Below are 25,745 nucleotides of genomic sequence, written 5' to 3'. Positions count from 1 at the left end.
ATGTGTGTGTGCATACATATATAATGGAATATTCCATATATATATACCTAATGGAATGTTATTCAGCCATCAAAAAGAATGACATGGATGGAGCTAGAGAGTATAATGCTAAGTGCAATAAGTCAGTCAGAGAAAGACAAATACAATATGATCGCACTCATATGTGGAATTTAAGAAAGAAAACAGATGAACATATGGGAAGGGGAAAAAGAAGAAAAGGAAAGAGGGAAACAAGTCATAAGAGACTCTTAACACTAGAGAACAAACTGAGGGTTGATGGAGGGAGGTGGGCGGGGAATGGGCTAGATGGGAGATGGGTGTTAAGGAGGGGACTTGTTATGATGAGCACTGGGTTGTTGTTGTTTTTTTAAAGATTTTATTTATTTATTTGAGAGAGAGAGAGAGCATGAGAGGGGAGAGAGTCAGAGGGAGAAGCAGACTCCCTGCTAAGCTGGGAGCCTGATGCAAGACTCGATCCTGGGACTCCAGCATCATGACCTGAGCCAAAGGCAGTTGCTTAACCGACTGAGCCACCCAGGCGTCCCTGAGCAGAACCACTAAATTCTACTCCAGAAACCAATATTGCACTATGTTAACTACCTAAAATTTAAATTAAAAAAAGTTTGTGTCCCCCAAAATTCCTATGTTGAAATCCTAACCCCTAGGTTAGGGTATGAGGAAGTGGGGCCTTTGGGAGGTGATGAGGTCGGGAGGGTAGAGCCCACAGGGAGACCCCAGAAAGCTCTCCCGCCCCTTCTGCCAAGTGAGGCCGCAGCACAAAGACCGCCATCTAGGAAGCGGGCTCTCACCAGCCATCAAAATGTCAGAGCCTTGCTCTTGGACTTCCCAGCCTCCAGAACTGTTAGAAATAAATGTCTGTTGTTTATAAGCCATCGCACTTATGGTATTTCGTTAGAGCAGCCCAGGTGGACTACAACACCAGGGACATACAAGGGGCCAGAAACATTTATGATATCACCCTTACATTTAAACGGAAGATTAAAATTACAGAAAGAAAATGTGAAAATAAAAAAGTGATTTCTTTAAGATCCCCAACTTGCATGTGATATACTATTCCAGATTTTCTTACCAGCATCTTTATCAGTCCCTGGTCTATCGGACATTGAGGTAAACTGGTGGTTATTGACAACAACACAGTGGCCTCTGTGTTTCCGATCCATCCTGTACACATTTGCCTCCTTGAAAGAAGAAGAGATAGAACCACTTATTAGGGAATCGTCATTTTAAGGGTTTCACGTTTCTAACCAACCACTCCGTTTATCAGTACCAAAGGCTGAGAGTTCTCCAGATTCTGGTCCTGGCCTGGAATTAAGCACTTAAGTCTAAGGTGGAATGCCAGGTACTGATTAAAATTCAGACTGCAGACTGTCAATTAGCAGCGTCAAATAACAGAATATGTATTTTAACTTTGGCAAATCAAGAGCTTATGCAAAAGTGTCTTCCTTTTTGGATCAGCAAAGTGAAGAAAGCGTAAGTAAGGATCTAACGAGACAACAAATCTATCAAATGCTTATCACTTGTCGGACGGTAAGACCCTGGAGTGATCTGACTCCTCTGAAAACACAGAAATCTCTTCTGTAGAGATCACAGTGAGAAGTTTAAAATACAAGCAATTTTTTTTTAAAGATTTTATTTATTTGACAGAGACACAGCAAGAGAGGGAACACAAGCAAGGGGAGTGGGAGAGGGAGAAGCAGGCTTCCCGCTGAGCAGGGAGCCCCACGCAGGGCTCGATCCCAGGACCCTGAGATCATGACCTGAGCCGAAGGCAGACGCAATTATTTTTGAAGGCTGTTGTTAACAGCATGTGATGACAAATAAGCTGAGTTGGCTTCAGTGGGGCCTCTGTGTGGCTAACATGATCTCCTAAAAACATGGTATGTCTTTGATCCAAGGAGAAAAGAAGTCGTGTCGGTCAACGGAAAAGAAAATTCTACCCGGAAATCATTCAAAGGCCCTGTGAGGCTGTGAGGGCAACAGCACAGCCTCCCTCATGGCCAAAGGTCAACACACCTCTGAGTGTCTCAGAGAAAGGTGGGAAGGGCAGAGATAATCACAGAGAGAGGAAGAAGAACAATGACAGAAACAAACAGCTCTGAGCCCTCAAAGTCATTAAGGGATAGACCCTCGAGGGAGAAGACCTGAAGAAACCGTCTAAACCTCTGTGCTGGTTTCAGAAGGTAGAGTGGCAGCAGATGCTCCCAGCATCTCCGGGGGGACCAGGGAAAAAGAAGTTCTCAGACTCTTCCAATATCCGTCCCCAAACATTTAGATATCCTGACAGAGGATGGGCTGGGAGTCAGGATCCCATGAATCCGCTCCAGGGTTTCTGCCAGAAAGCTTGGATGGGCTTTAGCAGCACGGGTCTGTTACTGGATACAGAGGGGCTATGCGAACACCACGAAGCACAAAGAGGGGAGACAAGGGAAACCCGGAGACCCAGTCTGGGTAGGGGGAAAATCAGTCCACAGCCCAGGGATTAATGTAGTCATGTCTTGAGCCCTGGCTAAGGAATGCATTGCTCTGAAGTGTTCTTGCAAACTCCCTGGCTCCTCTAAATAAGAATCCACCCCAGAGATGAAGCCAATGATGGGTTGTCACATGACAGTACAGGAAAATGAAACTTGAAGCTTTTCTCCTCCCACACCCCACAAGTTTTCAGTAGAATCCAGTTAGCTCTGCCCCGGTCTCTGAGGCCTGAGTTAATTATTAACCATAGTTAAGGGTCAGTCCTGGGTGCGCAGCTCAGGCTGAGTGAATCCAGTTTCCCCAGACCACAGAACACACCAAAAGGGAGCCAAACTGTAGTCGTGCAGAGCACCTGTAAATCCCTCCTCACCTGAGGAGAAGGTAATGGTTCAGGGAAGTCATGGCCAAACTTCCAAACCACAGAATTGCAAAACTGAAAGAAACTCTTACTTTGCAGAGAAGTGAAGCCGTTGCCTAAGCTCCTGGAGCTACTGGAGCTACACGGTAACAGAGCCAGGGCTTCGGAGGGGGAGCCTTGGAGTCACGCTGCCGGGTTCAGATCCCAGCTTCACTCCTTTCTAGTCGTGTGACCCTTCAGGAAAGTACTAGACCTCCTGAGTCTCCACTTCCTCATCATTAAGCAAGGATAACCGTGGTACCCATCTCCAGGTGACTGAAGGATTCAAGGAGATAAGCCCTAGAAAGCTCTTAGGACAGGGCCAGGCACCTGACAAGTGCTCGGTAATAATAACTCTCATTCAGGATTGTAGCATGCAATCTCCTACTCAGGCTGAAAGCAGAGATTCCTAGGAAAGCGAAGTGTTTGGACTCTGAAGTTTAAATTTCCAGAAAAAAAAAAAATAAGGAATGGCCTCTGATAAACTTTACATATCATGGAGAGACTACACCAAAAACTTGTTCATAAGCCATTCAACCCTGTAGCAGATTCTGGAATATTTTCCCCGAGGTCATGGTTTTTGGGCAAGGATTCAGGGCACTAAACACACCAGTGACCTCTCTCCCTCTGGCCTTTCTCCCTCCAAAAAATACAAGTAGCATCTGGAGCCACACACCAGACGTTTCCACAGAGTCAGCATTCCGCTCTGTCATGCTGGCCTGTGGGTTCCAGCCTTACCAGGGCTTCCCATCCCTCCTTCCAGAGGGTGAGCTCATTGGGGGCAGGGGGAGGTAACGGGTGGAAGGAATTGCCGCATTCCCCAGATGCTATTGCGCAAGGGTTTCAAAGCAGAAACCACCCCGCCCTTTCCATCCTCCCACAGAAAAGCCTGGTATAATCCATGCCTGAATGGAGATAAGAAATGAACTCTGCACTCATTTGTTAACCTTCTCCCAAGTCACCTCAAATTGCTTGGTGTGTATCAGATGTTTCTATTCCTGCCACACTGATCCAAGTTACGTAAAGTGTATTAGAAACACCTACCATTACTCCTTGAAGGCTGATCTTGCCAGGAACCCTTCTGTTGAGGAGACAGGAAATGAATGAAATGCAGGAAATCCACAGCTAGGATGAGGGCTGAAAAGCTGGACTTGACGCAGAGAAGGACGGATACCTTGTCCCCAGCCACAGGAAAGAGCCGCAGAGACTGACAAAAAGAGAATCGACTCTGCTTTCTCAGAGGAGGAGGTTCACAAAGACACAGTGACAAAAATATGATGTATGGCACATGCACAAGGATATTTATTCACTGCATTATTTGGAATAACTAAAGACTAGAAATAACCCGAATGCCCAGCAACAGAAAGTGCAGGAAAGAGCTGTGGTCCATCCACACAGTGGAGCAGGACACAGAAGACAGTGTATATTCTCCAGGAGATACTATTACATGAAGGAAGTAAAGTGAAGAACAGTATTTTAACGGGCTCCCTCTTATAATAAAGGGGAGAGATGGTTGGGGTTTTTTTCCCAAAAGTAGCAATAGGATAAATAAAAAAATAAACTTAAAAAAAAAAAAGGCAACCTATGGGGGAGGGGAAGAGGGGCAGGAATACAATGCAGACTCCTCTGAGTATACTCTGACAGTTTTGACTTCAGTCCCACATAAACGTTCTAGATCATCAAATACAAAATTGAAACATCACCGAGGGCCCTCATCGTTTGTGCATGATCCTCACCACTCACTCCACCCCCAAACCCCTTGCCCTCAGCCTGCAACAGAAAGCCGCAAAAGTGTTCTGGGGAGGTGTTAACCCTGCCGCTGGCCGTGTGGTGGGCACCCCCAGGAGACCTGTCTGAGGTAACCGGCAAGTCGCCCCCAAGTCTCTAGGGATGCCTCCCTGCTGGAGCCCTCCGGGCTTCCGGCTGCAAGAGCGGGAATTTATCTTCAAGCCTGACCAAAGCTGCACTGCCTCACTCCCAGGCTGCACAATACCAGAATTCCCTGACTCTGAGGGAACAAAAATGCAAAAGAACTTCGGTTTCACTTTCCAAAACACTTCCGGCCATTCTTTCCCCAAGCCCCGTTTTCCTTCCTGCAAAATGCTAGTTTCTCTCAGCAACAACCAAGGGCCAAGCAAGCCCTTTACTGGGTTTGTCCATTTGGTTCTGAAAGCAGCTGAGTGAACTTTCTGGGATTAAGGGCAACACGGATGCCTCCCCAGGTTCTGCCCCAGGTTTTCTTGATTTGTCTCCTTTCTTGTGCTGATAAAAGCAGCCAGAACAGGGACGCGAGATCAGCTTTAAGGTCTGCCTGGCTCTTTCCCTGAAAATGCTGCATCTTCTGTTGACACCCCCAAATCTGTGTGTCAGAGAGGAAGGAATGAATGACCTGTGGCCTGGCCACATTCAGTCTTCTTTCCACTGTTTACAAATAATAAGGGCCCAAAATAAAGCCTTAAAAGGAAGCTGTTGTTAGGTCTCCTCAATAGAGAGACGTGGCTCTCCTTAAGAAAATCCTATGCCACACTCAAAAATATTGATTTGGTTTTTAATGTTAAATTCATTAATTAGGGGGTGTGATACCTTCATTAAATGCAGTGGTTGGCAGTGCTCTTTTACATGAGGAAATCTGTCAGGTGCAAATGAAACATGAGATGATTTACCAAGTTTCATTTTATCCAGGGGCAGGATTGCCTAGATAACTTTTAAGACACCTTTCAACCCCGAGAGTCTAGGAAAAAGTATGTAATGTGAGGTGCTGCCTCCCAGAGCCTCCCACACTCTCAGCACCACGACAGCCAGCCCCCTCCACCAGGCCATGGCCAGAGTCCAAGGTCCGCAAAACAGCTACACTTCAGATACCAAGGTTGAGCCACACCCCTTACAAACTACTGAATTTCTACAGCAAAGAGCAAAGTCCTGTGTGTGTGTGTGTGTGTGTGTGTGTGTATTTTCTACATGCATGTTAAGTATCTGAGCATACACAAAACTAGTTGAAAAAGTGGGTGGGGGAGGATTGAATTTAGTGGGCAAAAAAAACTTCTGGGGGAGAAAGGAGGGCTCTTACATATAGCAGAATGCTGAGTGCTGACATAAACGTGGAGAAAATACTGGAGTTTGAAAATCATTGCTTTTCTTTTTTAAATAAAAGATTTTATTTATTTGAGAGAGAGAGAGAGAGAGCACAAGCAGGGGGAGCGGCAGGCAGATGAGAGGGAGAAGCAGACTCCCTGCTGAGCAGGAAGCCCGACCAGGGGCTCGATCCCAGGACCCCGGGATCATGACCTGAGCCGAAGGACTGAGCCACCCAGACGCCCCAAATCATTGCTTTGCAACCAACAAGGTAAATATTGAATCACACTAGAATCATCAATGGATACTCAATCTAGGGGAAATTCTTAATGCAGAGTGGGATGTTTGTACGGTCTTAAAATGTCTCCCCACCACTCGCTTATTAGTTGCAAGGGAAAAAGAGTAACTATACAAAACTAACGTGTATAGCGAAGAAATCAGACAACATCTTGACCAAATAATCAAAATTAGCATCACAAATGGGGGGGCAGGTGGGCACCGCTGCCTCCACAAGTAAGACCCTGAGAAGGGTACCTCACTCAGGTAATATTCTGGTAAGAATATGTAGCTTGAAACACATCATAGGCAAACCACACACCAAAAATGAGGAAAATTCTATTTTTTTTTTTTTACAAAAGATGATAGTGGGGGTGACTGTATTCTTCAAAAATGTCATAAAGAAAAGTTGTAGAAATGTTTAAGATTAAGGGAGACTAAAGAGACATGACAATACCATAATGATTCCAGATGAAGTATGTATTGGAGGGGAAAAAGCTGTAAAGGCTATTACTGGATCAACAGACAAAATTGAAATGTGGCACCTGAACGTGGTGGAAGTATTAAGTAAACTTTCCTGGCATCGATAACTGTACTATAGTTCTGTAAAAAAAAATGTCCTTATTCTTAGGAAATACACAGTAAAGTATTCAGCAGTAAAAAGCCATGATGTGTGCAACCTACTCTCAAAAAGTTCAGAAAAAAATTATGTGTTTACATAAATGGATGGTAGAGAAAGATAGAGAAAGCGCGCAGAGGTTAACGCACACGGGGTAAAAGTCAACAGGTAGGTGAATCTGGTAAAACGGTATACAGCATTCTTATTATTATTCGCATTCTTTCAACTTTTCCATAAGATTGAAATTATTTCCAAATTTAAAGATTAAAAATGGTAAGTGTAAAAATATGAAATCATGAAAGTAGTAAAGAAGCTATCAAAGAATTTAAGAATAAAAAATAAAACTTCCACAAACAACCCAATTAAAAAATTGGCAAAGGACTTGAATAGACCTTTCTCCAAGAAAGATAATATAAATGGCCAACAAGTACATGGAAAGATGCTCAACATCACTAATCATTAAGGAAATACAGATCAAAACTACTATGAGATACCATCTCACACCCATTAGGATGGCTATCATTAAAACAAGAAAATAGCAAGTGTTGACAAGGATGTGGAGAAACTGGAATTCTTATGCATTACTGGCAGAAATGCAAAATGACGCAGCTGCTATGAAAAACAGTACGAAGGTTCCTCAAAAATGAAATAGAGAATTACCACGTGATCCAGCAGTTCCACTTCTAGGTACGTACACACGAGAATTGAAAGCACGATCTCAGAGAGATATTTGTATGCCCATGTTCATAGCAGCATTATTTCACAAGAGCCAAAAGGTGGAAGCAACCCACACGTCCACTGAAGGATGAATGGATAAACAAAATGTGGTAGATATACACAATGAAATATTAGTCAGCCTTAAAAAGGAAGAAAAATCTGACATGGATGAACCTTGAGGACATTATAGTAAGTGAAATATGCCAGTCACAAAAAGACAAATACTGTATGAATCCACTTACATGAGGTAAATTGAGTAGTCAAATTTATAGAGATATAAAGTAGAATGGTGTTCGCCAGGCACTAGGGGGAAGGGGGGATGGGGAGTTATTGTTTAATAGATATAGCGGTTCAGTTTTGCAATATAGAAAGAGTTCTGGGGGGCGCCTGGGTGGCTCAGTCATTAAGCGTCTGCCTTCGGCTCAGGTCATGGTCCCAGGGTCCTGGGATCGAGCCCCGCATCGGGCTCCCTGCTCCGCGGGAGGCCTGCTTCTCCCTCTCCCACTACCCCTGCTTGTGTTCCCTCTCTCACTGTGTCTTTCTTTGTCAAATAAATAAAATCTTTAAAAAAAAAAAAGAAAGAGTTCTGGATATTGGTCATGCAACAATATAAATGTACTTAACAGTACTGAATTGTACATTTAAAAATAATTAAGATGGTAAATTTTATGTTGTATTTTACCACAATTAAAAAGAAAAAATTTCAAGGCCAAGATAACTTCATTGATCCTGATTGATGTTAGCAAAATAAAACTGCCCAAATCTGCTGGGAAGAAACATAAATCCCAGGAAAGAATGTCCTATGTGTCTCTCAAGGATCATGATCATGTTGTTAAGAAACAGACTGCAAATCTCCCGGTGTTTCCCCTGTACTCACCTTTCTACTGCTGGGCACTACAGGAACCCAAATCTTGTCCTCTGGAAAGGACAGGCTACACAATTTGTGGGGCTCCATGCAAGATAAACTGTGAGGCCCCTTGTTCAAACATTATTAAGAATTTTGAAACAGTGACTGCTGAGCATTAAAAAAGCACGGGCCGTGTGGGGACTACCCAGGCTCTATGTTCAGGAAGCTGGCCTTGATCAAATCACATCGAGAAGAACAGAACCATCTCACAACAACCCAGTGGTGTCCTGGAGTCAACTCAAACCAGCTAGTGAAAGCCATCTGTCAGAGTTTCAGAAATTCTGCAATCGAATTGATGTCATGTCGGTAACATGAAATCAGCCATGGCGGGAACATTTACACCAAACACTACACATCAGGGTCTCTCTCCCTCTCTTTCTTTTTGGGGTGGGGTGTTGAGGGTGCAGAGAAGAGCTGGTGGTTAAACATTTACCAACACACCAATGAACCTACCGGTAAGGCTGGTAAGGCTTCTAACAACTGTTCAAAGTCTGAACGGGAAAATGGTTCTTCCCCTCTGTGATGCAATGACTCGGGTTCTCTGTCTATTGGAGGTCTCTGGGAGACTACCTGGGAGGCTGCAAATAGAATCACAGACAGTAAGACAAAAATCATCATCTGACTAGTAGCGATCCAAGATAACCAATCATCAAAAGAAATTATTTTATAGGGACCTGAAGATTTATAGTGCCATTTGCTTAAAGAGGCCTACACATACACCTAGAAAAAAAAAAATGTGAACTTATAAATTGTTTTTCTTTATCATTACATTCTCGTTCCTTTTATTATATATATATTTTTTATATTTATGTTCTTATTATTCTTATAATTTTATTAGTTCCTTAAAATTACTATATGCTTTACTAAATACTATTTCAGAACTTATGGTATTTTTTTTTCTTAAGATTTCATTTATTTGACAGAGAGAGACACAGTGAGAGAGGGAACACAAGCAGGGGGAGTTGGAGAGGGAGAAGCAGGCTTCCCATCGAGCAGGGAGCCCGATGCAGGGCTCGAACCCAGGACCCCCCGGGACCATGACCTGAGCCGAAGGCAGACACCTAACGACTGAGCCACCCAGGCACCCCGAGAACTTATGGTATTTAATGTATCAGATAATAGCCAAGTAGAGATTACAAAAGCATTACCTCAAAAAATAAAACCAGAATTCAGACTATAGCAAAAAAGATAAAGAAAGAAGAAAAGAAGGAAGGAAGGAAGGAAGAAGGAAAAGAAAAAAAACCATTCAAGAAAAAAACATTCAAAAGTGGTGATTAAATAAATGTTATGTATATAAAATGTATTTCTATGGAACCATTAATAACAATGAGCTATGTCTGTATTATGTACATGGGGAAATGTGAGATACATTAGGTGGGACTAAACCACGTTATAGGATATGATTAGCATGATTTTAGTTAAATATATATTCATCTAGCTATCTACACACACACACACACACACACACACACACACACACACACACACAAATTGTCTCTCTATATATACTCCAAACAGCAAACAATGATTATCTCTGGGGAATGGGCTGACAGTAGATAAACTGTATTGTCATTATTTGAATTTTTATTTAATTTTATTCTAATTATGATACGTTATCTTTAATAAATTTAAAACACTAAAACAAACACCAAGGCTAAGAAAACTCAGGAAATTATCCTGGTGGTCCTTAAATAGAGCTTGTGTCCTAATCGGATACAATGGACTTTGTCTTTGGATCACATACACTTGAGGGAAAGTCCAAAATCTGCACACTTACCATCTTTTCAGTTCTTTAGTCCTTCATCCTAAATGGAAGAATTAAGCCCAAGCTCTCAGGACTATACTAAAGTCAATACTGAAATATTAATTGATATCTATGATATAGTAATAAATATATATATTTGATCTCTGCCCTCTTTTTCCTGGCACAGAGCTCCTAAAACTCTTGGAATCTCGGAAATGCAAAGTGTCTCTTGCTAATAAGAGGCTAATGATGACTGGTGATTGGGGCTCCTGGGCAGCCTCCAGAGGGGGATGGGCTGGGAGCCAGAGGAATAAACCTGTGGTCAGAGGATTGGAACTTTCCACCCGACACTCAGACCCCTGGGAAGAGGAGAAGGGCTAGAGGTTGAATTAATCATAACGGCCAACGATTTACTCAGTTGTGCCTACATATGAAGCCTCCATAAAAATCCCTAACTGAAGGGGCTTGGAGAGCTTCCAGGTTGGTGAACATGTAGAGATGCTGGAAGAGTAAGCTGCCTGGAAAGGGCCTGGAAGCTTTATGCTCCTTTCCCCATACCCTGCCGTATGCATTTCTTACATTTGGCTGTTGCTAAGTTAAATCTTTTTATAATAAACAAGTAATTTAGTAAGTAAACAGTTTTCCTGAGTTCTGTGAGCTGTTCTAGCAAATGACTGAACCTGAAGGGGGTCATGGGAACCCTCAGTTTGTAGCCAAATCGGTCAGAAGCCGTGGGTATTCTGGGGACCGACTAACTTGCGACTGGTGTCTGAAGTGGGGGGCGGGGCAGTCTTAGGGCACTGAGCCCTTAACCTAATTTAGTTAAGGTCTGTGCTAACTCTGGTTAGTGTCAGAATGGGATTAAATCATAGGACACCCAGCTGGTATCTGCAGAGACTTAGAGAATTGCTTGGTATGGAAAAATCCTAGCCATCTATGTCAGAAGTGTTCCAGAAGTGTTGGTGTGAGAGTAGCAGAGGAAAACAAGTTGGTTTGTTTTCTTTTGACACCCAAAAGAGATCACACAGCAGGGAGGTTGTAGAAAAGAAAAATCACAATCAGAATTCTTCTTCTGATATAAAGTTCAGGTCTCAAGACTCACTGAGGCATTTACTACATAAACACTAGAGTGCCTTCTCCAGAGTTCAAGTATCCAAAATCACCTGACCACCTACCCTGTTTATTTTGTGGGGGATACTAACTACAGGAAAATGGCAATTGTAATCAGAAAAAAAAATCTCAGCATTCAGCGTTCAGTGAGGATTCTAAATGTACTTTTGACATCAACTCCCTGCTTTTTATTTCTCACTGATAACTTTGGTTATAAGAGTCATTTTTATTCTTCATAACTTTTACTTAAATTATGCATTTATTCATTGCTTTAGTTATTTTTTGAGATTTTATCAATTTAACAACAGGATATTTTGTTCCTCAACTCATTTTGTATTTATAGAATTCATTTTTTTTTTTAAGATTTTATTTTTTATTTACTTGACAGAGTGTGAGAGAGAGAGAGAGCACAAGCAAGGGGAGTAGGCGAGGGGGAAACAGGCTCCCTGCTGAGCAGGGATCCCTATTTATAGAATTCTTAGAGAGAAGTTTCCTTTTAGCTAGTTTCGTTTTTAACCAAAGACATTTGTACACCAAATTGACTCAATGAATTAAAATATGGGTGTGGTATAAAAGCTTCATGAATATACTCATACATTTTTTTTTTAATTTTTTATTTATTTGACAGAGAGAGAGAAAAAACAGAGGGAGCAACAGAGGGAGAGGGAGAACCTGAGCCGAAGGCAGGTGCTTAACCAACTGAGCCACCCCGGCACCCCTACACTCATGCATTTTTATTTGTAGCTCCTGTTTAACAGAGGAGAAATAGGACCTAGAAAAACACAAATACTTAGCATATTGATATATGGTAAGGCAACCAGGTTTGATTTCCACCTTCTGCTATCACCTTTAGTGATACTACCTTTACAAGACAGGATTAAAAAAAAAACAAGGAAATAAAATTCTTCTTCTTCTCTGATAGTAATTTCTGAGAAAATTAAAGTTTTCATGACTTTCTGACAAACATATTCATAGCAACATGTTTTATTCTATGCCAGACATGCATTTTACAGGCATTACTTCATTCGATCCTCAAAACACCCATGAGGTAGGTACTGTTATTATCCCCACTTTACAGATGGGGAAAGTGAAAGGTTAAGAAAAGAACCACTACCCCATTAATAAGTGGAGTCCTGGCAATCTGACTCCATAGACCTCATTCGTAATCCCTATGCTATCCTGCCTCCTTCTTTTTTGTTATTTCGTTCAAAATGTTTTTTCTATACTCTCACCCCCATGTAAGAAGGAGGAAAAGACATTTATCTAAAACTACTTTTCTTGGGTGTCTGGGTGGCTCAGTCGTTAAGCGTCTGCTTTTGGGTCAGGTCATGATCCTGGGGTCCTGGGATCAAGCCCCGCATCGGGCTCCCTGCTCGGCAGGCAGCCTGCTTCTCCCTCTCCCACTCCCCCTGCTTGTGTTCCCTCTCTCGTTGTGTCTCTCTCTGTTGGATAAATAAAATCTTTAAAAAAAAATAAAATGAAATTACTTTTCTTCACTAGAATATAAGCTCCAAGATAGCAGGAGCTTTGCTTTATATACATTTCTGTGTCTCCACCTTCAAAAACTGAGCCTAGTTCAGAGTATGTATTCAATAAATATGTCTTGAATGAACAGATGGGGAGAAAGTTCTGGCTTTCTTAAGAGAATATTATCAGAGTGATGAGTAAACATCATATAGGACCAATTAGTTTAAGAATTCCCATGGTCTTGGGCACCTGGGTGGCTCAGTCGGTTAAGCATCTGCCTTCAGCTCAGGTCATGATCTCAGGGTCCTGGGATCGCTCAGCGGCGAGTTGGCTTCTCCCTCTCCCTCTGTGCTCTCTCTCTCTTTCGCTCTCTCAAATAAATAAATAAAATCTTAAAAAAAAAAAAAAAAAGAATTCCCATGGTCTTGTGCAAGCAAGCAAGTGTAAGCTAGTTACCTTTCTCTCTTTTATATTTTTCTATCTTTCTCATAAGGTTAGGTACAACTCTTCTGCAGAGATCCTCCAGTAACCTCAGATTATCTTCATCTATTAGACCTTGTTTCTCCAGATATGCCAGGAAACTTAGAGAGGTCTGCAAGAGAATCAATGGAGTCACATTTACTTGCCTTCTGATGATCCATTCATTCTTGAAACATTACCTGCACGGCGACTAGTCACCAGGTTTTGCAATGATGAATAAGGAACAGTGTTTGTCCCTGAGGAGTTCAATAGTACGGGGGAAGAGGCATTTCCAAGTAAGTTATCTATATTAATAACAAATACCAAATATACATAACTTACTACGTACCGGGCAGTGTTTGCTATATATTAACCTCAAAAACAAGCCAATAAGGCTAGATACTATATAACCCCCATTTTATTTATCTTTTATTCAAATTCAATTAATTAACATATACTGTATTATTTGTTTCTGGGTATAACCCCCATTTTAAAGATGAGATAACTGGGATTCAACAACTTGTCCAAAGTCACAGAGCCAATAAGTGGCAGAGCTGGTATTTGAACCCTGGCAGTCTGATGTCAAAGTCCCTCTAATTAGCCATTAAGCGACGCTGCCTCTCACTCACAGCTGTAAATGATATACTTAGATTAGGGCGGCAACAAAACAGAGGCACCAAAGACACGGGGGGCAAATATTTAGTATTTTAAAAGAAAAAAAATTTCTTAAATGCTGCTGGGAAAAATCACAAATTGGCTAGTATTATTTTAATATTGAATTACATGTGGGGTGGAAGGCACCATAATCTTTTCAGTGAACAGGGCTTCTCAGCGTATTAAGCTGGTTATGAAAAAATATATACGAATGACCTTACACTAGAGCCCACAGAAAAGAGTAATTCATCAAAAGTGAACCTCTGCACACTATCTCACTGGGTACATGAGCATCAGCAGGGTGGGAACTGGGAAGAGGTCTCCAGACATACTGAACGGCTGAATGGCTGAAAAGGGACAGTATGTTCAGGAACATTGAAAAGGAGGCTTGAGTGCAAACCCTGAATAAGAGCTAGGTCATGGTCGGAACAGGGGGCTGGTATGGGACCGTGAAGGAACACACAGACACACAGTATGTGAGGAGTTTTGCATGTGTCCCATGCATCAAGGAGTGTCAGTAGTGGTTTTTAAGGAGAATAGTAACGTGAGCACATTGGTTTTTGAGTGGAAGTCTTGAAACAGGTTGGGGGAGGAAGGGAATTAGAAAATACTGGCAGTAATATTAAATACTCTGGCAAAGAGACGATCAAGACCGGGTCTAAAGCCAGTGGTGGAAACACAGAGGAGGCACTGGGTTTGAGGAGTATTTCTGAAATAGAATTTGGTGAGTTGTGGAGATCAGTTGGAAGTGGGTGAAGAAATGAAGGAAGACTCCAAGATAACTTTCAGTGGTGATACCACTCATTTATTCATCATGCATCTATGGCACAAAGCAGACTTCACACAAGCTGCTCTGGTAGGGAATTCTTGAAGGATGACTAGGTCTTCATTGCCAACATGGAAAAGGACATTCCTTTGCCATGTTGGCAATGGAAAGGAAAGGGCAAAGTAAACCACATGTGGAAATGATGTGAAACTAAAAACCTGGTTATGAGGAGGTTCATGTTGGCTTCAGCAAGAAGTTTCATTGGAATGAAGGAAGCTGAAGTCATATTGAAATGCACTGAAATGTGACCCAGAGTTGAGTTAGTGGAGAAAGAGTTTATACAAACTATCCTTTCAAGAAGTTTGGCAGTAGAGGGAAGGAGGGAGACTGAGCAATAACACAGGATGAGGAAGGGTTACTGAGCGCGTGCGAGCATGCGTGCATGCGGTGTTTCCAAATAAGGCACTCAAGATGGCAACAAACAAGGGAAAGCCCAGAGTTACAAAATCTTACTTGATTTCTGTTCTCAACCGATCAAAGAAAGATTATAAATTTTTTTCAAAGATTTTTATTTTTAAGTAATCTCTACACCCAATGTGGGGCTTGAACTCACAAACCCAAGATCAAGAGTCACATGCTCTACCAAATGAGCTAGCCAGGCGCCCCTGAGAGATTATAATTTTTCAAGAAATTCCAGGGACAGGGAAGAGAGCCAAAAAGGCAAAGAAGAGTGCATGTCCCCACCTGCAGCCTTAGCACACCAACAGCTTGGCCAGGGAATAAAGCAGAAGAGAGAAGGGGATGCAGAAAGATTTGCCCAGAGTTGATCAGTTGGGCAAAGGGGTCAGAGGGAATCCACCAAAGTTCTGTGGTAAGTCACATGCAAATGAGCTCTCACTGAACCTTAAAACAGAAACCCTATTTTTGACAGCATCCTACCAGGAGGAAGAAAAGGGACTAAGACATGATTCTAGAAGCAATGATGGAAATTCTTCATACTTTGAAGACAGTTTATGAGATGTTTGGTAAATGACACCTTCTACACACACACACACACACACACACACACACACACACACAGTCGAAATGGAGTCCGTACTTTAAGAACACCACCCCAGTAAATACTAGCAGGAAGTGTCTGAAAGCTTTTGTTCTGCTTCTTTGCTAAGCTAGTAGATTTAGGTGTGGCTTCCTTTACATCCAACGGTCATTTGATTACTACCCGAGAACGGATTTCCGGACTGTTTTTGGGTCTCTCGGAAGGTGTGAAGGCAGCTATACTCCTATGAACTTGTACGAAAGTTATCAAAAAGGAATCCCAGAACACCCTACAATGGTCATTTTTCTAACTCGAGAGAGACCCTGTGAATTTAGAACCTTTCCTTTTTGACTGAGGGAAGTTTAGGCCCTCCCCACCTGGCTGCTAAACAATTTATTTCTGTGACAAAATATTTTGCAATCGCAACAGCAGATAATGCAGCCTTAGGAAGCCCTGGTACTAAAACTTCATCTGGGTTGCTCAGAGATTGTCCTTTACCCACTTCAAGAACATCCAATAGAGATCAATCTGGATTATCTAGGGCATATAACTCAGCCACAATTCTCACATGAAGAAATAGATCTCCTTTGGAATAAAGCTGAGATCATTTGGAACCCAAGCAGTGTACTTTTCCTGAATCTGACCGGCTATTCCCACAGTTCTATGCCACAGGGAAATACCGTGATTGCTCCTTTTACTATCGTACTGAATGAGAAAAGCATAAAATCCTTTGGCCACTTGAGCATGGGCCTTCAATGACTTAAAAGCTAATTTAGCAGGGGGCAAAATGTTTGGAATGCTTCTGGCCACAAACCACAGATGCCTGCAAGCTAAGGTCTAAGACCCACGTAGGAAGTACAGGAAGAAATACACTCCCCAGTTTTTCCTACTAGAAAATCATGGCTTGGTGTGAAGCATACCAGGGACTCCTGCCCATCTCCTCATCCCCCACCCTGTCGTGGTTAGTATGAACTTCCTTTCATGACACAGGGAGAGGTATAACCACAGAGAGTGGTTTCATTGTATTTATAAACCCAGAGACTGGAGAAATTGTGAGAGGCTGCTCTAAGCTGGAAGAGAATATTATCAGAATAACCTGGAGAGCTTTTCAAACTATAGGAAATCTCTTCTAATGCTGAGACATTTGGCCTCTGAATCCAGCTGCCAGTTTGCAGGAAATGCGGAAGACAGGAGCGTGCTGAACTGTACCAAGCACACACAATCAGCAAAACTCAGACTGGGAGAAATTCTACCCGCCAATTGTCCCGGGCCTCTTCAACAGATAAATGTTAAAAAAAAAAAAAAAAGTGGGCGCCTGGGTGGCTCAGTTGGTTAAGCGACTGCCTTCGGTTCAGGTCATGATCCTGGAGTCCCTGGATCGGTCCCGCATCGGGCTCCCTGCTCAGCGGGGAGTCTGCTTCTCCCTCTGACCCTCCCTCCTCTCATGTGCTCTCTCTATCTCATTCTCTCTCTCAAATAAATAAATAAAATCTTTAAAAAAAAAAAAAGAAAGGGAGGGGTTGGAGGGAGAGGAGTTTAACCTGTAGATTAAAAAACACTCAAAAGAAAAAAACTGGCCAAGACTAAACTTGACATCTAGGGATGCACAGGTAAATGATAAAACCATAAAGAAACATCAGAACATTGTTACTATAAAAGCCAGGACAGTGGTTCTTCTAGGGGGTGGGAAGGGTTGTGATTGGAATGGGGTAAATGGAGGGGTTTCTCGAGTGACTGGCAAAATTCAAATTCTTGACCTGGGTGATGGTTTCAAAAGGATGAGCCTTATAATAACTCATTAATCTGTATGTTTGTTTTATGTCATTTTTCTACACTTGTGTCTTGTTGGTTTTTTTTTTTTTAAAGAATAAAAAGATAAAAAGAAAAGAAAAGAAGTGTAAAAAACAAAAACAAAAATGTATCAGAACTTTCAGGGGCTATCTAAGGGAGAAAATTACTAGATTCTGACAAGTGGCAGTAAGTATAAGAATGTTAGCCATGTATCTTTGCCCATCCCATCAAGGTGGCTTAGTTCATCCTGCTAATCTCTCTAGTTATTCATTGTAAAAGCATATAAACAGAAAGGGTCAAGCCATTTTCTCAGAAAGAGAAAAGGAAGATTGTATCCATCCCATTCATTCATGCTTTCATTCAGAGCACCATTCTGTAACAGATTCTACAAGGTTCTGGACCTATAATGATGAGTAAGCCTCAGTCCCCAACCCCACAGAACCCACAACCAACCTCAAGAAAAAATGAGCCTCAAGAAATGACTAATCAAAACATATAGAGGCTAAAATCCCTGAGGGCTCTAAAAGAGGAAAAAAGATCTCAAAGACTGTGAGCAATGTAAACAAAATGAACCTACTCAGGTCTACAGGTCGGACACCAGGAAATATATTTAATGAATTAGTTACACAGGCCTCATTTGACCCACCCCATGTAAAACAGCTTCCCACTCCTCAGTGATTTTTCTGAAAACCAATTTTATTTGTCAATAATATCAGTTGATCTCAGGAGAATGTGATATGGGAGGGCTACATGTGCAATGTACGCTCGAGAGTGTGGGTGATACTAGCATTCCTAAGTTGCATGGGGGGTGGTTCATGGCTGTTCACTTAGTACTACATTTCATAACTTCTATACACGTTACTTGTTTTTTGTATGCTATCAGACATTGCATAACTTAAAATCTAATAAAAATAGCGGTTGATGGGGCGCTTGGGTGGCTCAGCTGTTAAGTGTCTGCCTTCGGCTCAGGTCATGATCCCAGGGTCCTGGGATCGAGCCCCGCATCGGGCTCCCTGCTCCTCCCTCTCCTACTCCCCCTGCTTGTGTCCCTGTTCTTGCTATCTCTGTCTCTGTCAAATAAATAAATAAAATCTTTAAAAAACAAAATAGCCGTTGAATAGCACAATTATAAAGTAATGTTAAAGGGTAAAATTTGAAAAGTGGCCCCTTCCTAAGTTAACTAACTTGCTTGTTACAAGTTGATATTAGACTCAAAAGAAAAACATATAAAGTTTTGAGGCCTGGAAGAGAGACCTGCTGCTACTTTGCTACCCTTAAATATGACCCATATAGCAATAATATTAATAGAAAGCAATTATGTTATTATTAAAAACACTACCATTAGTTCAAAACACCTTTACAGCCCTCTACAAAGCACATCCTCAAACATATGTCTCATTTGATTTTCACAAAAACCCTAAACAGGAGATAATGCACAGTTCCTCAAAAGGACACGCAGGGCCCCTCAGAAAGCACACCTAATGTAGATGATGAACGACTCACTCTCACTCTGCCATGATTTCCTGCCTCCTCACTTCCACACATTTCTCTACGGGAAAACACAGTGGGTGCCAATAGCAGTTTAACCACTCACCACCTGATTACTAGGTGCCAAATTTTATCCACATTATGTTGTCTAATTCTCCCAACAGTCCTGGAAGGAAGGAGTGTGATTGTCCGCAATATGACACATGAGAAAACAGAGACTCAGAAAGCTGCAATCACTCGCCCCACATCAAGGCGCTAGAACCAGAACTAGAATCCAGACCCGTCCAGCACCGAAGTCCATGTTTCTAAGCGCTGTATGACATCATCTCCAGCAAATAAAAACCCTTCCTGAAAACCCTGTCCGGCATATTCCAACACTGATTACAGCAGTGCTCACAAATACCCTACTCTATATGACACACTTACCATCTGGATTTTGGGAATCAATTCCCTCAGAAGGAAGATCATGTCCTTTAAGTTCTCTGAGCCGATGCTTTCTGACAGTTCATAGAGCAGGTTTCTAAGACACACATCCAGAGAGACAAATAAAACCTCACATTTGCAGAGGACAGCATAGTAAATTAAGTGCTTTTTTATAAACATTCTCTTTCATGTGAATGATCACAACCTATGAGTAGACAATTTTGAATCCCACTGTACATACTACCTATGAGTAGTACAATTTTGAATCTAGTTTAGATTCAAAACTAAAACTCTGAGCTTTCAGTGGCCTATTACATTAAGATAACACAGTAAGGGGGCGCCGGGGTGGTGCAGTCGGGTAAGTTTCTGACTTGATTTTGGCTCAGGTCATGATTTCAGGGTTGTGAGATCAAGCCCTGCATCAGGCTCCACACTGAGCATGGAGTCTGCTTAAGATTCTCTGTCTCCCTTCCCCCCCCACCCCGCGCCCCCGCGCGCACACGTGCTCGCTCTCTCTCTCAAAAAATAAGATTAAAAATAAAATAAAATTTAAAAAGATAACACAATAAGCGGTAGAGGCAGGCTCAAAGATCAACTAAACTGTGTTATATATTTGAAAGTTGCTAATGAATGGGTTTTAAAAGTTCTCTTTACAAAAATAAAATTTATAACTATATGTGGTGATGAACGTCAAATTTACTATGGCGATCATTTCACAATATATACATATATCAAATCATGATGTTGTACACCTAAAACTATTATAATGTTGTAGGTCAATTATATCTCAATTACAAATAAAAATCTTAAATAAATAAAATCGTGTTATCTAAGGTCTGACCCATGATAGACCAGATGCCTGTATGTCACCCCATGGGTAAAATGTCTGTATTTTACCTCTCTGGGCTTCACCCAAAAATGTATGAAAATTTGAAACTGGACATGGCATAAATGCTGTCCTTCCCTGCCCCAGAGACACATCTCCTTTTTCATTTTGCTTATTTGGCCACAAGAACACATGCATTCCCTCCCTTTGAGTCCCCACAGTGACTCACAGGAAGGGCTGTCTGTGAATGGGAGAGTAAAAGGAAAGTGAAGGCCTGCTTTGTTGAGGCAGGCTTCCTTTGGCGGTGAGAAGCCAGCCAAGGGCAGCCACTGGCAGGCCCAGAGCGGGGCTTTGAAAACCCTTGCTGACCTCCCAACCTCTCATCTCATGAGTACCTGCCTTGGAGAGATCTCCTGGTTTAGAAGCATTGTGTCATCCAAGAACATAGATAAGAAAAAGATCTTAATCCCAGCCTCCTTTCTTTTTTTTTTTAAACAGGTTTTTTTTTTTAAGATTTTATTTATTTGACAGAGAGAGAGACAGCGAGAGAGGGAACACAAGCAGGGGGAGTGGGAGAGGGAGAAGCAGGCGTCCCGCGGAGCAGGGAGCCCGATGCGGGGCTCGATCCCAGGACCCTGGGATCATGACCTGAGCCGAAGGCAGACGCCCAACGACTGAGCCACCCAGGCGCCCCCCCAGCCTCCTTTCAAAGCCCAGTGGCCCGAATGAACACGAACTAGATGGAACACCCGCGCCCCGCACCCTGCGCCCCCCACCCCCCCGCGCCGTCTTGATCACAGACCCCTCCTCACCTGAACAGAGAGACCCTCCCTCGGGTAGGCAGCAAACTCTCCACTTGCTCTTTGCTTTGGTTGAGGTACCGCAGCAGCGATTTCTGCTTGATTATGTAGAGGAGTTCCGCTAGAAAGAAGGGGTCTTCCTCACTCAGCAACTCCTCTTCCAACAGATGATCAAATATGTCTGAGGCTGAGCTGGACTTCTCCAGGTTCTTGTGGGAGACGCAGTCTCGGCAGAGAAACTTTAAGCCCTCCACATCTTGGTTCCCCAGCTTTGAATCAATAGTCAGAAGCTTCCCACGGAAGCTCGATTGACCATTATCATCTGAACGGAAACCCGAATTTTGACCTTGAGATGTCATGGCCAGCCTGAAAGAGACAGAGGTGGGGCAGCACATGAGAGAGGAGGTATACACAGAACCCCAACTTCCCAGGCCTCCTCCGTTCCAGGCATGAGACTTTCCCAAAAGTGCTGAAAAATAAAAATTCCTGTGAGCTTGCTTCAAAAACCAATAGTCAAAAAAATGAGCCCAACACTTGCGTGGTGACCCTTTTGGAGGTCTGGAGGGAGCTTTTTTTGGAACCCAATTTACCTTCATTTCTCCCAAATCAAAATGTCCCTGGTGAAAGCTAGTGAAAAGGGAAGATGACAAAGCACAATCTCTCCCTGTTAGAACTCTTAATTCATTTCCACCAAATGGCAGAAATAGTGCTTAGATTTACACCTTTCATTTTAGAAATAAAGCAGTCTGGGGATTTATATTTCAGAAGTGTCCACTAATCCAAGAACAACCATAACGGGACAGGTCCATACCGCACAAAAAGAGAAGCCATAATCCTAGACCCCAAAAGAAAGGGTGGTTTCGGACAAGAGTTGCTCAAATCATTGAAGGAAGTCACAAATTGCCTAAATTAGTATTTCCACCCGATCAGTTCATAAAGTTCAAATGGTATTTTCTATACTAAATTCCATTCTAATCAGAGGAGCAATGAACGAATAAAATTTTTCAGTAATATTATTCATTCTATAAGGCCTCAAGGTATATATTCTCTTTGCAAGACTTGGCTATTTAGAAACAAGAAACCACTTTCCAAAGGAAGGAGAATATTAACAAAAAACAACATCAGTAACAAAGAGTGGTTATATCTAGGTGGTATAAATACAGATACTATAAATTCTCTTTTTGGCTCCTGTCTGAGTTTCTCGCATTTTATGCAATGAACACACATTACTTTTATTGTTAGAAAAAGAAAATAGAGGGGTGTATGGCTGGCTCAGTAGGTAGAGCATGTGACTTGATCTCAGGGTTGTGAGTTTAAGTTCCACATTGAGTGTGCAGCTTACTTAGAGAGAGAGAAAGAGGGAGGGGGAGACAGAGAAAGAAAAAAAATGGTATTTTTAATGTGATCGTCCATGAGGTCTTCCCTTCTCGGAGTAGTCTGTGATACCAGAAACCAAATGAATGGCTTCTTGGAGACGGATTCCAATTCTAAGGTATCGTACGTTTGCCCTGCAGTTTCCCAAAAATTCCAATCTGTAGTGGGCCAGACTTTGTCTCCACTTCAGTTGACCAGACTTCAATGAGTCCTCCGGACTTTGTTTGCATTTATGGACTAGCATATTTCCGCCTGTAAAAGTCTGTGTTGGAGCTTTCCTAAGGCTTTTTAAACCTTCGTTTTCCCTGACATGGCTAGTAAATCCAGGCAGAAATAATGCCATTGCCCACGAGAGTTTTTGCAACACAGTTTAGTCTGTGACTGAAGCAAGGAACAAGGCTAGAGTGCAAGACCTCAGCAGGAGAAAGGTGCTAATCACATACCTTCAGATCCAATTCCGTTGATCCTCTGGATGTAAATGGTTCCAGGGGAAATTGCCTGAAAATAAAGTTTTAAAGAAATTAGAATCCTCTGCGTAATCCAAGTTCCAGAGAAACTCCCATTTGCGCGGGAAGAGAACCCAAGACTTGCTGCCTCTGCAAGTGAAAACTGGATCTTCTCTTTGGGTAGCCTTACAATTTATTTCCTGCCTACGTCATGGCTGCCTCGCCTGCCTTTTCCCCCTCCCTCTTCCAGGTTTAGGATAACACTGACAAAGAGCGCCTCCTACAGGCAAGAATCACAACTTTCCACAACTGGACAGCTCGGGATTTTCCCAGGTTAAACCAAGGGCTCCTACAAATGTACTTTTGGAAGTCACTAAGTGTTCTAGTAATTCCCTTGGATCACTGAGGTTGATGAATCAAAGAAGAAAGAGAGAGAGGGAGGGAAAAATAAAGAAAGAGAGAGAGAAAGAAAGAAAGGAAAGGGAGGGAGGGAGGAAGGAAGGAAGGAAGGAAGGAAGGAAGGAAGGAAGGAAGGAAGGAAGGGGGCACCTGGGTGTCTCAGTTGGTTGAGCGTCTGCCCTCGGCTCAGGTCATGATCCCGGGGTCCTGGGATCGAGTCCTGCGTCGGGCTCCCTGCTCAGCAGGGAGTTTGCTTCTCCCTCTGCCTCTCTCTGTCTCTCATGAATAAGTAAATAAAATCTTAAAAAAAAAAAAAAAAGAAGGAAGAAAAAGAAAGGAAGAAAAGAAAGAGGGAGGGAGGAGAAGAGGAAGGGAAGAAGGAAGGAAGAAAAAAGAGAGTTTATTTTCCTAACCATCTCCTTCCCCAAACTCACTTCACCTTTAAAATAAAACCCAAAAAGCACGAGAAATAGTGGTCAACCATCTTAACTCTCAAAAAAATAAAATTTTAAGGCAGAAAAAAGGGAGGGAGTGCAAATAAAATTTTAAGGCAGAAAAAAGGGAGGGAGAGCTGGACTAAAAGCCCATTTGGAGGTATTTGCAGGGAACACATCAGCAGACAAAACTGATGAACTCTTTGGCCTCACATCACATTCAAGTGCAGCAGGAAAGAGACTTTGAGGACATTATTTCTAAGAATAAAAACAATACCTAATACTTATATGCCAACTACCATGTGTGAGGCACTATTTTTTCAATTAATCATCCCAAATCTCTAAGATAAATACTATTAGTATGACCCTCTTTTAAGATGTGAAAACTAAGACATAGAAAGTTTAAGTAATTTGTCCAAGATTACACTGTGAACTAGCGGGAAAGCCAAAATTTAAACCAGCAAATCTGAGTCACTACACTATAATTCATTCAGCTAATTCAAATGTGCAGGGCTCTGAGAAGTGCAGAATCTTAGAAAGATATTTTATCTCTGAAAAAAAGTAAGATTTATGATGCTTTATTAACAAATATATTAAAGTGCCATTTTCATATCCTTGGCATCATCCAGAGAACTTCTATGTTTAAGAAAGACAAGCCCTATTACTCAGCCATAAAAATGAATGAAATCAGGGCTCCTGGGTGGCTCAGTCGGTTAAGCATCTGCCTTCGGCTCAGGGTATGATCTCAGGGTCCTGGGATCCAGCCCCGCATCAGGCTCCCTGGTCAGCGGGGAGCCTGCTTCTCCCTCTCCCACTGCCTGTAGCTCCCCCTGCTTGTGTGCTCTCTCTCCCTGTCAAATAAATAAATAAAAAATCTTTAAAAAAATGAATGAAATCTTGCCATTTGTGAAAACATGGATGGACCTAGAGGTTAGTATGCTAAGTGAAATAAGTCAGAGAAAGACAAATACCATGTGATTTTAGTTATATGTAGAATCTAAAAAATAAAACAAACGAAACAAAACAGTAACAGACTCATAAATAGAGGAAACTGTTGGTTACTAGGGTGGAGGTGGGGACACCTAAAATAGGTGAAACTGTTGGTTACTAGAGTGGAGGTGGGGACACCTAAAATAGGTGAAGGGGACCAAGAGATACAAACTTCCAGTTATAAAATAAATGAGTGATGGGAATGTAATGTGTAGCATAGGAAATATAGTCAATAATTTTGTAATCACTCTGTATGGTGACATGGTAACTAGACTTAACATGGGGATCATCTCATAATGTACAAAAGTATCAAATCACTATTATGTACACCTGAAACTAACAGGCTATTGTATGTCAATTGTACTTTAATTTTCAAAAAACTTACAACTTAAAGCATACTACGGGCAGAGCAGTTTAATCGATTTAGTAAACCGTTCAAAAGATACACCTCGTTGGTCCTGGAAACAAGTGTGAAAAACTCGATTGTGGCTTTGAGTGATGAGGAAATGATTGTGTGGGTATGACTTCTATAAATCCCCTACAGACAGGCATGAGCATGGAGATAGGGAGTTCCATTTATTTTTGGAGTGTATACCATTTGGAAATGTTCTTTACTACTACCAATAATACATAAATGGTTCGGAGAAGGAAGAAAGAAACGAGGACAGACAAGCCCTAGTGGAGATGGTTGCACAACCAGGTAAGTGTACTTAATGCCACTGAATCGTATACTTAAACATCGTTTGAACGGTAAATTTTATGTTATGTATATTTTGCCACAATTTTTTTTTTGAAAGATAAAGATACACAAGCCCTAAGTCTTAGTCTTCTATTCAATTCCTTGCGGCATTTCAGAAGGTAGTTTGGCAAAACTACCACTCCTCACCCAAATTTTTCAAATTTGATGCAACAATATTAAATATTTAGCAAGCCCTTCCTCTGTGTACAGCACAGAATTGGGCACAATTAGAAAGGAAGGTGAATAAAACACGTCTGCCTTCAAATAATTATGACTTCTCCCATTTCTTGGCCCCTTCTTTTCTGATGAACTGTCTAA

At 42.0% G+C, this 25,745-nt stretch overlaps 1 protein-coding gene across 4 annotated transcripts in view; it reads right to left on the bottom strand.

Moving 5' to 3' along the window:
- The window catches only part of CASP10 (caspase 10), a 49,667-nt gene that overhangs the window by 10,456 nt on the left and 13,466 nt on the right, over positions 1-25,745 (bottom strand). The window contains exons 1-7 of one of the 4 annotated variants that reach the window (XR_004919315.2): positions 22,863-23,048; positions 21,058-21,411; positions 19,423-19,516; positions 13,256-13,391; positions 8,932-9,056; positions 3,932-3,968; positions 1,091-1,199 (exon numbers count right to left, since the gene is read on the bottom strand). Coding sequence is in view for 2 of the 4 variants with exons in the window: in XM_036098568.2 (XP_035954461.1) it covers positions 1,091-1,199; positions 8,932-9,056; positions 13,256-13,391; positions 19,423-19,516; positions 21,058-21,404 (811 nt within the window). In the remaining 2 variants the exon portion in view is untranslated. Of the gene's footprint in view, positions 1-1,090; positions 1,200-3,931; positions 3,969-8,931; positions 9,057-13,255; positions 13,392-19,422; positions 19,517-21,057; positions 21,412-22,862; positions 23,049-25,745 lie in introns of those variants that run through there. The other 3 variants (XR_013447323.1, XM_036098568.2, XM_078071187.1) reach the window with 3 other exon arrangements.

This window comes from Halichoerus grypus, chromosome 4 (genome assembly GCF_964656455.1).
Source record: "Halichoerus grypus chromosome 4, mHalGry1.hap1.1, whole genome shotgun sequence".
Classification (NCBI taxonomy): Eukaryota; Metazoa; Chordata; class Mammalia; order Carnivora; family Phocidae; genus Halichoerus; species Halichoerus grypus.
Note: the sequence above shows the minus strand (reverse complement) of the source record. Positions and strands in the feature narration are given on the sequence as shown.